The 12,844-nt window shown below is 46.9% G+C and overlaps 1 protein-coding gene across 2 annotated transcripts in view; it reads left to right on the forward strand.

The window, feature by feature from the left end:
* Positions 1 to 12,844, forward strand: part of DHCR24 (24-dehydrocholesterol reductase) — a 34,080-nt gene that overhangs the window by 9,551 nt on the left and 11,685 nt on the right. Inside the window, exons 3-6 of one of the 2 annotated variants that reach the window (XM_055234089.2) lie at positions 2,060 to 2,165; positions 2,896 to 3,014; positions 6,473 to 6,736; positions 12,591 to 12,734. In XM_055234089.2, coding sequence (XP_055090064.1) covers positions 2,060 to 2,165; positions 2,896 to 3,014; positions 6,473 to 6,736; positions 12,591 to 12,734 — 633 coding nt within the window. The remainder of the gene's footprint in view (positions 1 to 2,059; positions 2,166 to 2,895; positions 3,015 to 6,472; positions 6,737 to 12,590; positions 12,735 to 12,844) is intronic. The other variant, XM_063613892.1, reaches the window with a different exon arrangement.

Consider the following 12,844-nt stretch of genomic DNA (forward strand, 5'->3'; position numbering starts at 1 on the left):
TTTTTTTTTTTTTTTGAGACAGTCTCACCCTGTCATCCAGGCTGGAGTGCAATGGTACAGTCTTGGCTCACTGCAACCTCCATGGGTTCAAGTGATTCTCTTGCCTCAGCCTCCTGAGTAACTGGGATTACAGGCGCCTGCCACCACACCCAGCTAATTTTTTGTATTTTTAGCAGAGGCAGGTTTTTGCCATGTTGTCGGGCTAGTCTTGAACTCCTGACCTCAGGTGATCCACCCACCTCAGTCTCCCAAAGTGCTGAGATTACAGGCGTGCGCCACCACGCCCAGCCTCACCTCCATCTTTTTAACTCTTAGAAAATCCACTGGACTCCACCTGGGTTTCCCTCCCTGCACTGCCTAACTCCAGGCAGTTAGATGGGCCATCCCTAGAGCTCACCTTTTTTTAAATAATTTTTTATTTTTTTATTTTTAGGTCTTGCTATGTTGTCCTGGCTGGTCTCGAACCCCTGGCCTCAAGCAATCCTCCCACCTCAGAGCTCACCTTGTTTCCTGTCTCTGAGGGATCACTAACTTTCATTGTTTATGTCCACTGCATTGAAAACTCTTATTTCATATATTTTGTCAGGTTTTTTTTTCAGGCAGCAGGGTAAATGTGGTTCCTGTTGTTACACTTTGGCTAGAAGTAGAAGTCCAAGGGATGTGTACATTAAAAATCATGTGTTCCAAGAATGTGTAATGATAAGAGATGATGGTCATAGTATAGTGTTAAATTTTGGAAAGGCAAGACAGAAAATGAGATATGCTTTTGGTTTGTGTGTGTTGTGTTAAAACATACAAAATAGTGTGAAAGGAAAATCTTGGGGCCCCCAAATTACTAAACTAAGGGAAAAGTCAAGCTGGGAACTGCTCAGGACAAACCTGCTTCCGCATTCTATTCAAAGTCATCCCTCTGCTCACTGAGATAGATGCATATTCTGATTAGCTCCTTCGGAAGGGCTTATCAGAAACTGAAAAGCATGCAGCCATTTGTCTCTTATCTACCTGTGACCGCAAGCCCTCTCCCTGCTTCAAGTTGTCCCCGACTTCCTGGACAGAACCAATATACTTCTTACATATATTGATTGATGTCTTCTGTCTCCCTAAAATGTGTAAGATTTTTGCTTCAAGTTGTCCCCGCCTTCCTGGACAGAACCAATATACTTCTTACATATATTGATTGATGTCTTCTGTCTCCCTAAAATGTGTAAGATTAAGCTGTGCACCAGCCTCCTTGGGCATGTGTTGTCAGGACGTACTGAGGCTGTATCAGGGGCACACATCCTCAACCTTGGCAAAATAAACTTTCTGGATTAACTGAGACCTGTCTCTGATATTCGGGGTTCACAGTACCAATATAGTATGTGTGGGAAAAAAAAAAAAAAAAAAACAAAGTAAATACACTCTGTTATTAACATTAGTAATTCTGAAGAACTAGGAAGGGTGATTTTTTTTTTTTTTTTTTTTTTTTGAGACGGAGTCTCACTCTGTTGCCTAGGCTGCAGTACAGTGGCACGATCTTGGCTCACTGCAACCTCCGCCTCCCGGGTTCAAGTGATTCTCCTGCCTCAGCCTCCCAAGCAGCTGGGACTACAGGTGCCTGCCACCACACCTGGCTAATTTTTGTATTTTTAGTAGAAACAGGGTTTCACCAAGTTGGCCAGGCTGGTCTCAAACTCCTGAACTCAGATGATTCACCCGCCTTCGCCTCACAAAGTGCTGGGATTACAGACATGAGTCACCACGCCCAGCCAGGATGGGTGATTTTTGTTTTCTTCTTCACTTTTGCTGTATCTTCTAAGTGAATGAGTATTTCTCCTGTAATTTAGAAAAGGATCAGTCAAATATTTAGTATAAAGATACTTGAAGGGCGAGGTTGAACACTAGCTAACCGAGAGCCAGAAATCACATTCCCTGTTCTAGAAAGAGCCTGTAAAGTCTATATAGGAATCCCTGCAGTGAGTGTTTGGGAAGGTTTGAGATGACACCTTCTGTGTGCAGGAGCTCCCCTTGGGCCTGGCAGCCTCCTTTTGACCCAGGGTCTCTTTTCTTGTGTCAACAGATTGTCCGTGTGGAGCCCTTGGTGACCATGGGCCAGGTGACTGCCCTGCTGACCTCCATTGGCTGGACTCTCCCTGTGTTGCCTGAGCTTGATGACCTCACAGTGGGTGAGGACCCTATAGTAACGGGCAAGAAGAGACACACGGTCCTAGGACCAGAGCTGATGGGCCTTGGCCACCCTCCATCTAGTCCTGGAATTGCCGCTATTCCATCTGTGACAGAAGTCATTCAGTCTCTGACTTGCCTGCTCCAATGACAGGGTGTTCACTGCCTGCTGTTCCATTTCTGAGCAGCTCAAGTGATCAGAAGGCACTTTTAATTTCTGGTTTGAATCTGCTTCCCTGTGATTTGTTCCCATTGCTCCAATTCCACCCCATGGAACACACGGAATAAGTCTAGTCTCTCTTCTCCTCCCATAGGATTCATAGCCCCCAAAGCCTCTTCTTCTTTAGGGAAAACACCTTCAGTTCTTTTAACTATTCCCATGGGACAGGGCTTCCTGTCACCCCTTCAACCCCCCTTTTCATTAAAGTCCCTCTCAAGATGAATGCACACAGATTTCTAGGTTGAGTCTGGCCAGAGGTGAGGTGTGAGTACACTTGACAAGGTCTGCTCGCCACCCCCTTCCTCTAAGGACGCCCTCATGCTCCCATCTGAGCCCCTCCTTCCCTCTCCTGCTCTCTAGATTGACAGGTGGGAAATCTCCCCTAAGTCAACAGCCCCATTTCTGCTAGCCTGCCATACCTCTCTCATGCTAGGAGGTCCCCCAGCTCCAACCCACCCCCAACCCTGTACCCACAGCTCTCCCTGCTGACACTGTGTGTGATATCTGTGCAGGGGGCTTGATCATGGGCACAGGCATCGAGTCATCATCCCACAAGTACGGCCTGTTCCAACACATCTGCACTGCCTACGAGCTGGTCCTGGCTGATGGCAGCTTTGTGCGATGCACTCCGGTGAGTTCAGCAATGGGAGACGTCCATGCCAGCCTGCTCTGGGCATTAAGGATCCTGAGGTCAGGGGGCTGGCTCCTCTAGGTGTGCTTCTTTTCCAATCCCTGTTCAGTCTGGGTCTATATCCGTAAACAAAAATTTGTGTAGCCCCTTCTATGAGCTTAGGCAATGTTGTAAATCCATTATATATATTAAGGCATGCATGTAATCCTTCCAACAGCCTAATGAGGGATGTTTATTATCCCTATTTTATAGATTATTATTAGATAATAGAAGGATTATTATCCCTATTTTGTAGATAGGAAACTAAAGCTCAGAGAGATTATTTGCCATAGGTCACACAGCTGGGTCTCACACCCCAGTAATCAGGCTCCCAGGTCCCTTAGCCTTTCATTATGCCATCCTGCCTCTCTGGAGGAAGTCAGGCCTTGGCATCAAAGCTGTGTGTCTTAACACTGTGAGGTACAGTCAGGTGTCACAGAACAGTAGGGATATGTTCTAAGAAACAAGTTGTAGGCAATTTTGTCATTGTGCAAACATCATAAGAGTGTAATTACATAAACCTAGATGAGATAGCCTACTTCACACCTAGGCTATTTGGATAGCCTACTACTCCTTGACTGCAGACCTATACAGCATGGTACTGTGCTCAATACTGTAGGCAGCTGTAACACAATGGTATTTATGTATCTAAACATACCTACACTTAGAAAAGGTACAGTAAAAATACAGTACAAAAGATGAATGGTACACCTATGTAGTGTACTTACCATGCATGGAGCTTGCAGGACTGGAAGTTGCTCTGGGTGAGTCAGTGAGTGAGTGGTGAGTGAATGTGAAGTCCTGGGACATTACTGTACACCACTGTAGACTTTATAAACACTGTACACTTAGGCTACACTAAATTTATTTTTTGAAATTTTCTTTCTTCAATAATAAATTAGTTAGCTTACTATAACATTTTTACTTTATAAACTTTTTAAAAACTTTTGACTCTTGTAATAACACTTAGCTTAAAATGCAAACACATTGTACAGGTGTACAAAAATAGTTTCCTTCTTTATATCCTTATTCTATAAGCTTTTTTTGTATTTAAGCTTTTTTTTTAACTTGTTAAAGTTTTTTTGTTGAAAACTTAGACACAAGGCTGGGTGCAGTGGCTCACTCCTGTAATACCAGCACTTTGGGAGGCCAAGGCAGGTGGACTGCGTGAGCTTAGCAGTTTGAGACCAGCCTGGGCAACGTGGCCTACAACATGGTCTACAAACAGTACAAAAATTAGCTGGGCATGGTGGTGTGTTCCTGTATTTCCAGCTACTGTGGAGGGTGAAGCAGGAGGATCACTTGAGCCTGGGAGGCAGAGATTGCAGTGAACCGTCATTACGCCACTGCACTCTAGCCTGGGTGACAGAGCGAGACCCTGTCTCAGAGAAAAAAGGTCAAGACACAAACTCATGTTAGTTTAGGTCTACACAGAGTCAAGATTATCAATAACGCTTCCACTTCCGCATCTTATCCCACTGGAAGGTCTTCAGGGGCAATAACACACATGGAGCTGTCATCTCTGACAACAATGCCTTCTTCTGGAATACCTCCTGAAGGACCTGCCTGAGGCTGTTTACAGTTAACTTTTTTTTAATAAGCAGAAAGAGTACACTCTAAAATAACAATTAAAAGTATAGTGTAGTGAATACATAAACCAATGACAGTCATTTATCATTATCAAGTATTATGTAGTGTACATAATTATATGTGCTATACTTTTATACAACTGGCAGTACAGTAGGTTTGCTTACACCAGTGTTACCATAAACACATGAGTATGACATTAGGACAGCTGTGATAGCAGTGATAACACTAGGCAACAGGACTTTTTCAGCTCCATTATAATCTTATGAGACCACCATTTTATCTGTGGCCCATTGTTGACTGAAACGTCTTTATGTAGCACGTGATCACGTAAGTAAAAGTGATTAGAGAGGCTGTTTTAGAAAAATGAGACACTTCTACCACCCAAACTGGGATTCAAACATTTAAAGCGTTTTACCTAAGGGGTGGGATAGGAGTGACACTTTAAATAACCTTGGATCTGCCCTGGCAGGTGTGAGGGACCCCTGGGATGGGAGGGACAGTGGGTCCTGTTGAAGTGGGTATTTCAGGGAGCCACCAGACTCCTTCACTTCACAGAAGAGGGCCCAGGGAAAGACTCCCAGCTTGGCAGCACTGGTCTTGGTTGAGAGATACCCCTAGCAAGATTCACATTAGTTCATCCTGCTTTCCTGAACGCTTGCGGGGCCCTGTCTTTTGACCTATTTATTATCGGCAGAGAAAGGAGACAGACATTTGTGAATTCTTTCCCTTCTCTGAGGCCCAGGTTCCTCACTGACAAATACGTGGTTGAGAGGAATAAGCAGGTCCTGTATGAGAAGCTCCTTGCATAGAGCTGAGCATGCAGCAAGTGTGTCATCTTCACTGCCATGGCCAGGAGAATGTGATTAGCTGTGGGCCCAAGGGGGAATTGGTGGCCTAGAGCTGCTGTTCCTGAGGTTTCTGCCAGCCTGCTGGCAGAGCCTCCTTGCTTCAGCTCTCCTGCCCTGCTGCATTCACTGTGCCCACCACCAAGATCATTCAGGTTTCGTGGAGACAGCACAGGGCTGTCCTGTTAGTAAGGGCAAGACATGGCTGGACTTTTTCAAAAGAGCTTTATTAGAACTAAAGAATCCCAATCAGAATGGCCAAGGAAAAGTTGTCTGTGTCCAAGACATGTCAAAACAATAAAATGATGAGGTTGGACATTGATTTATGGAAGCAGATGAGGTGTTGTAGGAAAAACGCTGGCTGGGGAGTTAAGTGGTCTTGCCTGAGCCCTAGCGTTGCTGCAGCTGACTTTTCTGGGAAGACTTTGGTGAGTCATGGCAGCTCTCAGAGACTCAGTTTCTTTACTTGTCATAAGGGGGTGCTGGCGCTCTCCCTGGGCTCTGTCGGGGGTGGATCCCACAAGCCGATGGACTGGGAAAGGCCTTGTAAATTTCAGTAATGGTTCAGAAGGGAGGCATTTTAATGTTCCCCAGCTACACTGCCTGACACCCACTAAGGGTGTCAAGGCCTGGCCTTAGACTCCTGCCCTTGTGCAATGCCCCTGCCATTGTGGGTCGTTGGGCAGCAGTGCCAGTCCCAGCTTTTTCCTGAATAGCCTTTGGGTCAGGGGCTGTGCCTAGATGGGAGAAGGAGGATGCTCTCTCAGTGAGGGTCCCTGAGACAGAGGGCAGTATTAGGTTCCATGTCATGTCGAAGCTGCAGAGAGGAAACTAAAGCCCAGCAAGCACAGTTTGTAAAGCTCATTGTTTGGGTTTACACAAGAGAGTGAGAGAATAGGGACTCTCCCAGGCTTTGCTCCCCCACTGACTGCATGCCACCATGTGGGGCCCAAGGTTTCAGCTCACATCAATTCTGTCTCACAGTCTGAAAACTCAGACCTGTTCTATGCCGTACCCTGGTCCTGTGGGACGCTGGGTTTCCTGGTGGCTGCCGAGATCCGCATCATCCCTGCCAAGAAGTACGTCAAGCTGCGTTTCGAGCCAGTGCGGGGCCTGGAGGCTATCTGTGCCAAGTTCACCCACGAGTCCCAGCGGCAGGAGAACCACTTCGTGGAGGGGCTGCTCTACTCCCTGGATGAGGCTGTCATTATGACAGGGGTCATGACAGATGAGGCACAGCCCAGCAAGGTAAGCCAGGGTGTCGGCTGCTGCAGACCAAGACTGGGGAGGCATGAGTGTGCTGGGACTGAGCCGGTTCCCCTATCCTGACCCTGGCAGCCACCTCTTCAAGGCTGCTGCCTGGGTCAACCCACCTGGGGTACAGGCAACAGGATCTATCGTCAGAATGTATTAGACAGTGATGGAAGCTTTCATCTACTCTGCCCCTACCACCTGGGATGTGCTTGTCTCTTAGTGGATGTAATCTTTGGTCCTTATAGCAAACTCATTTTATAGATGAGGAAACTGAGTCTTCAAGAGGTAATGTAGGCTGGGCACAGTGGCTCACACCTATAATCCCAACACTTAAAAGAGGTAATGTAAACTTCCACAAGATTCGAGTAATCGATCTGATGCCTTGGAATCTAGATTGACATTCCTTCCACATATACCATGTAATTTTTATTAGCAGTTTTTTCTCCATTTAGAAAGGATTTGTGCTTAAGAGACTTGGAAGGTACAAACAAGTAAAAAGGAAAGAAAAGACTCCACCTGTAAATATGACCCAAAGCCAACGTTGCTAATGTGTTTGATATACAGTTGGCCCCTTTTGTCTGTGGGTTCCACATCAGTGGATTCAACCAACTGCAGATTGAAAGCATTCGGGGGCAAAAAATGGATGGTTTCATCTGAACTGAACATGGACAGACTTTTTTTCTTCTCATTATTCCTTAACTGTTACATAGCATTTACATTGTATTAAGTATTGTAAGAAATCTAGAGATGATTTAAAGTCTACAGGAGGATATGCATAGGGTTATATGCAAATACTAAATCATTTTATGTAAGGGACTTGAGCATTCATGGATTTTGGGGGATCCTGGAACAAATCCCCTGTGGATACTGAGAGACAACTGTATTTATTTCCTTTTTCTGTGTATGGATTTTTTTGAAAGTTTTTAAATTATAAAAGTAATATAACAATGCTGAAATATATAAAGAAAAAGTTAAAGTGCATCTCTTTACACCAGGGTGTAACCACTTATGTATAACAGTTTTGTATGCATTCTTCAAGACCTATTTATTTTTATTTATTTATTTTCTTATGTTTTTTTTTGAGACAGGGTCTCTGTAGCTCAGGCTGGAGTACAGTGGTACGATCACAGCTCACTGCAGCCTTGAACTCTAGGGCTCAAGCAATCCTCCCACCTTAGCCTCCTAATTAGCTGGGACTACAGGCGTGTGCCACCATGTCCAGTTAACTCTTTTTTTTTTTTTTTTTGAGATGGAGTTTCTGTTGCTCAGGCTGGAGTACAGTGTGTGATGTCATCTCACTGCCATCTCTGTCTCCCAGGTTCACATGATTCTCATGCCTCAGCCTCCTAAGTAGCTGGGATTACAGGCATGCGCCACCATGCCTGCCTAATTTTTGTATTTTTAGTAGAAATGGAGTTCACTGTGTTGGCCAGGCTGGTCTCGAACTCCTGACCTCAGGTGATCTGCCTGCCTTGGCCTCTCAAGCCAAGTGCTAGGATTACAGGTGCGAGCCACTGTGCCCGGCCTGGTTAATTTTTTAATTTTTAAAATTTTTTTGTAGGGATGGGGTCTTGCTATGTTGCCAAGGCTAGTCTTGAACTCCTGGCCTCAAGCAGTCTTCCCACCTCAGCCTCCCAAAGTATTGGGATTACAGGGGTGAGCCACCAAACCCAGCCGAGACCTGTTTCTCTGTGTGTGTGTGTGTGTGTGTGTGTGTGTGTGTGTGTGTGTATGTGTGCATGTCTTCATTTCATTCTGTAATATCCCATTTTTGCGTGTAAATAATTGGCCTAATTTAGCCGTTACTGACATTTATGTTGCATAAACTGTTTTGCTCTTACAAATAAGATTGCACTGAAGATTTAAGACTCTCTTACATTTATCCTGTCCTTCTGTACAAATATTTGTGTAGGATTGAGTCAGAAAAATGGACTTTGTTACACAAAGGTTTGAGCACATTAAATATTAATAGATATGACCAAACAGCCCTCGAGAAGAGCTGTGTTTATGCCTACTTGCAGCAATGGTCTGTGAGAACACCTTTTTCCCTACATTCTTGCCAACACTAAATAGGATCACTCTTTCATTTTTGCCAATCTGATAGGGTTAAAAATAGTATCTCGTTTTATTTTGCAGTTCTTGGATCACTCGTGAGGGTGAGCCTCTCTTTGCAGCATTTTGGAGTTTGTTTGTCTTCAGCTGTGATCACTTGTTCACATTTGTCTTTTCTTGTTTCTTGTTTTTTGTTTTGTTTTGTTTTGAGACAAGGTCTCGCTCTGTCACCCAGACTGGAGTGCAATGGTGCGATCTTGGCTCACTGCAACCTCTACCTTCCAGGCTCAAGCAATTCTTCTGTCTCAGCCTCCCGAGTAGCTGGGACTACAGGCGCATGCCACTGCACCTGGCTAATTTTGGTATTTTTAGTAGAGACGGGGTTTCACCATGTTGCCCAGGTCAGTCTTGAACTTCTGAGCTCAGGTGATCCACCTGCCTCGGCCTCCCAAAATGCTGGGATTACAGGCGTGAGCCACTGCACCCAGCCTTTTTCTTGTTTATTGTGATAAGCATTTCCCCCTGTTGTTACATTGCCTTCATAACCGTCATTGTTAATGTCCATTCTTATTAGAACTAAAGAATCCCAATTAGAATGGCCAACCTTGCATTGCACCTTGCATTGAGGAAACGAATGCCCTATTGCTGCTCATAGTTGGAAATTTAAGTTGCTTCCAATTTTTTAATTATTTTAATTAATGGAGCAATGAACATCTTTTGTCTGTAATTTGAGTAATATCTTTTGTTTTTTTGTTTTGTTTTGTTTTGTTTTTTGAGACAGAGTCTCGCTCTGTCGCCCAGGCTGGAGTGCAGTGGCGGGATCTCGGCTTACCGCAAGCTCCGCCTCCCGAGTTCACACCACTCTCCTGCCTCAGCTCCCGAGTAGCTGGGACTGCAGGCACCCACCACTGCGCCTGGCTAATTTTTTGTATTTGTAGTAGAGACGGGATTTCACTGTGTTAGCCAGGATTGTCTCAATCTCCTGACCTCGTGATCCACCCACCTCGGCCTCCCAATGTGTTGGGATTACAGGCGTGAGCCACCGCGCCCGGCCAATTTGAGTAATATCTTAACATAAAATCGCAGATCAAAGGATAGGCATCCCTTAAGACTCTTAATCTATACCTATATACATACTTAAAACATTTTAAAGTTGTGAAGGGCTATAAAATCATCCCGTACAATCCTCTCTACAAATAAGGAAATGAGGCCCAGAAAGGGAAAGAGACTTCTCTGAGGACACACAGCTAGCACAGAACGGATTTAAATTCCAGCTTCTGACTCCTGGTTCAGTGTCAGTTCCCTGACATATCAGCCTGCAGACTTTAGCACCATGCAAACATTGCTCCCTGTGGGACACTGCAGTAAGTGCTGGAGGTCCTGGAACAGCGGTGGCAATACCGGACATTGAGCCGAAGTGCTCTGGCCCTCCTGCGCCCCTGGATCTGCCTGAAGCCAAAGCCCAGACAGTGTGTGTCACCTAGCACCAAGTCACCTAGCAAGGACATCTAGACCAGAGCTTTCCAACTGCTCTGAGGTGTTCCTTGAGGCTCTCAGGGGTAGGAAAGCTGAGGGATGGAACCAAGGGGAGTCACCACCCCCACTGTACCCAAAGTGGCTCTGCTGTCATCCATTTGATGTATTAGATGCCACCTAAGATTATGATTTGGCAGAGGGGTTTACCCAGCTTTTGAAATATTTGGAGACCTGAACTGATTCCCTTATTTCCCAAGGAGAAGACTGTGAGGCACAGAGAGCCTTACCCAAAGGCCCTCCCAGAATCAGCAGCAGAGGGATGTTTGCCAAGTGCTCCAGTGAGCAAGACCCTGATGCCCGATGGGAACAGGGCTGGGGCAGAGTGGTGGATGCCATTAGACATCTGGGCATTTCATTTTAGGAGCATTGCTTCCAAACATTTCTGTTTCTAAGCATTCGGGAATTTGTCCCTGTGTGCCAGGCCCTGTGATGGGCCCTCTGCAGGCACTGCCCTGTGTAAAGCTTGCTGCAATCCTGTGAGAAGCAGCCTGCCCCCATTTCACAGAGGAGGCCCAGAGATAGGAAGTGGCTTGCAGTCAAGGGCTGGGGTGGACTGGAGCTCGTGCAGCCACCTGGCCACCTCAGCTGGTGTGTGCCTGGGCTTCTCTGCATGGCTCCTGATGCATCAATGAGCACCAGGAGCGCCTGTATCCAGGTGGCCCTAAGTCTCACTTTCATTATGCAGCTGCTGCCACTGTCAGGTATGTGCCACGCCTCACCTGGGGTTAGATCAGGTTGCTCTGTTTCCTGCTGGGTTCCCCTGTTCACATTAGCAGGCAGAGGCCAATGTGAGTGTTTTTTGCCCTGCCCCATACCGTCCACACCAAAACTAATTTGGGCAAATAGGCTCTTTAGCCCCAGTTTCATCCCTGCAGAGTGGCCTCACCAGCAGGGTGGCCTCACCAGCAGGGTGGCCTTACCAGCAGGGTGGGCCTGCACAAGCAGGTGGCACACAGATAAGCTGCAAGTGCTGGAGGCCAGAGATCCAGGGCAAAGGGTTGCCTGGCTCTAGGGTAGAGCAGGTCAGCAAGGGAATGGGTGGGGACTGATACTCCAGCCACTTGTGGACCAGGCACCGTGCTTGGCACTTTCTACATCATCTCTTTTAGTCTTCCGGAAATGCTAAGTAACCTACCTAGGCTCTGCTAAGTGTGTTGTAAATGGAAAAAGCAAATTGGCGAACAATACATGTAAGATGGTCCCATTTTTCAGGAGGCTGAGGCAGGAGAATGGCGTGAACCGGGGAGGCGGAGCTTGCAGTGAGCCGAGATCACGCCACTGCACTCCAGCCTGGGTGACAGAGCGAGACTCCATCTCAAAAAAAAAAAAAAAGATGGTCCTATTTTTTAAAAACAGTGGGCATATGTATGTAATTTCTAATAGGCAAATAACTCCCACAAAGTATGTATTTTTATTGTCATGTTACATGTGAAGAAATAGGCTCAGAGATGACCTGCCTGAGGCCGCACAGCTGGTGGGGAACTGGGTGTGTCCCGAGCTGCCCACCCTGAAGCTTGTGCTTTTCCAAGATCCCCCCTGCCTCTCCCCCAGAGCATCTGCCAGAATTCATTTATGGATGAGGAAGCTGAGGCCGGGAGAAGCTCAGCCATCCCAAGGCACACAGCACATTGAGTCATGACCATTTAGGGCTGAAGGAGACATCAGCTCAATAGAAGATTTGGGTGGGGGAGCCTCCAGAGCCAGGGAGGTATGAGCTTTATTCATTTGAGCATCCTCCAGACGATGGTGGCTGCCTCGGGAGTGCTGTGCCCAGAGGACTGTGGAGCTTGGTCCAGGGACAGCAGGGAAAGTGCCATGACCAGTTAGTGCCATGAGCCCTGGGTCGCATTGAGGGGCTGACCCATGCCCAGAGTTCGTGCTTCCCTGGCCTCGGGGAAGGTGGGAAGGAAGGGAGGGAGGGAATTCCCCTGCATGGAGCACTGCAGCAGGGCAGTTAAATGTTTAACTCTGTTAAACACTTGCACCAGGCTAGGCTGGGGTCGCTGAGTTCTCTAGACTGTCAGGGACTCACTGGCCCTGGGCACACACCACTTAACCTCTTTGAGCTCCTGCTCTCTCTGCTAGAGGATACCCACTGTGCCTAACCTCACCAGCTTTCAAGAGTCTCAAAAGCAGTAATAGACATGAAAGAGCTTTGAAAAGGCCAGGAGTGCTGAACAGAAGCCGGGTGTCGCTGTTACGCCCCGATGGCGCTGGGCGCTTGTCTGCAGGCTGATCACAGTGCCCTCTGTCATTTCAGCTGAATAGCATTGGCAATTACTACAAGCCGTGGTTCTTTAAGCACGTGGAGAACTATCTGAAGACAAACCGAGAGGGCCTGGAGTACATTCCCTTGAGACACTACTACCACCGCCACACGCGCAGCATCTTCTGGGAGCTCCAGGTGAGGCTTGGGTTTTTGTAGCCCTGGCTCCTCCGGGCCAGCTGGGCAGGGAGCCCGGACAGTTAACACTGTAGCCATACACTCTCCCTTCAGGGTAAAGAGTGGCTTTG

Source organism: Symphalangus syndactylus, chromosome 19 (assembly GCF_028878055.3).
Source record: "Symphalangus syndactylus isolate Jambi chromosome 19, NHGRI_mSymSyn1-v2.1_pri, whole genome shotgun sequence".
NCBI classification, from domain to species: Eukaryota; Metazoa; Chordata; class Mammalia; order Primates; family Hylobatidae; genus Symphalangus; species Symphalangus syndactylus.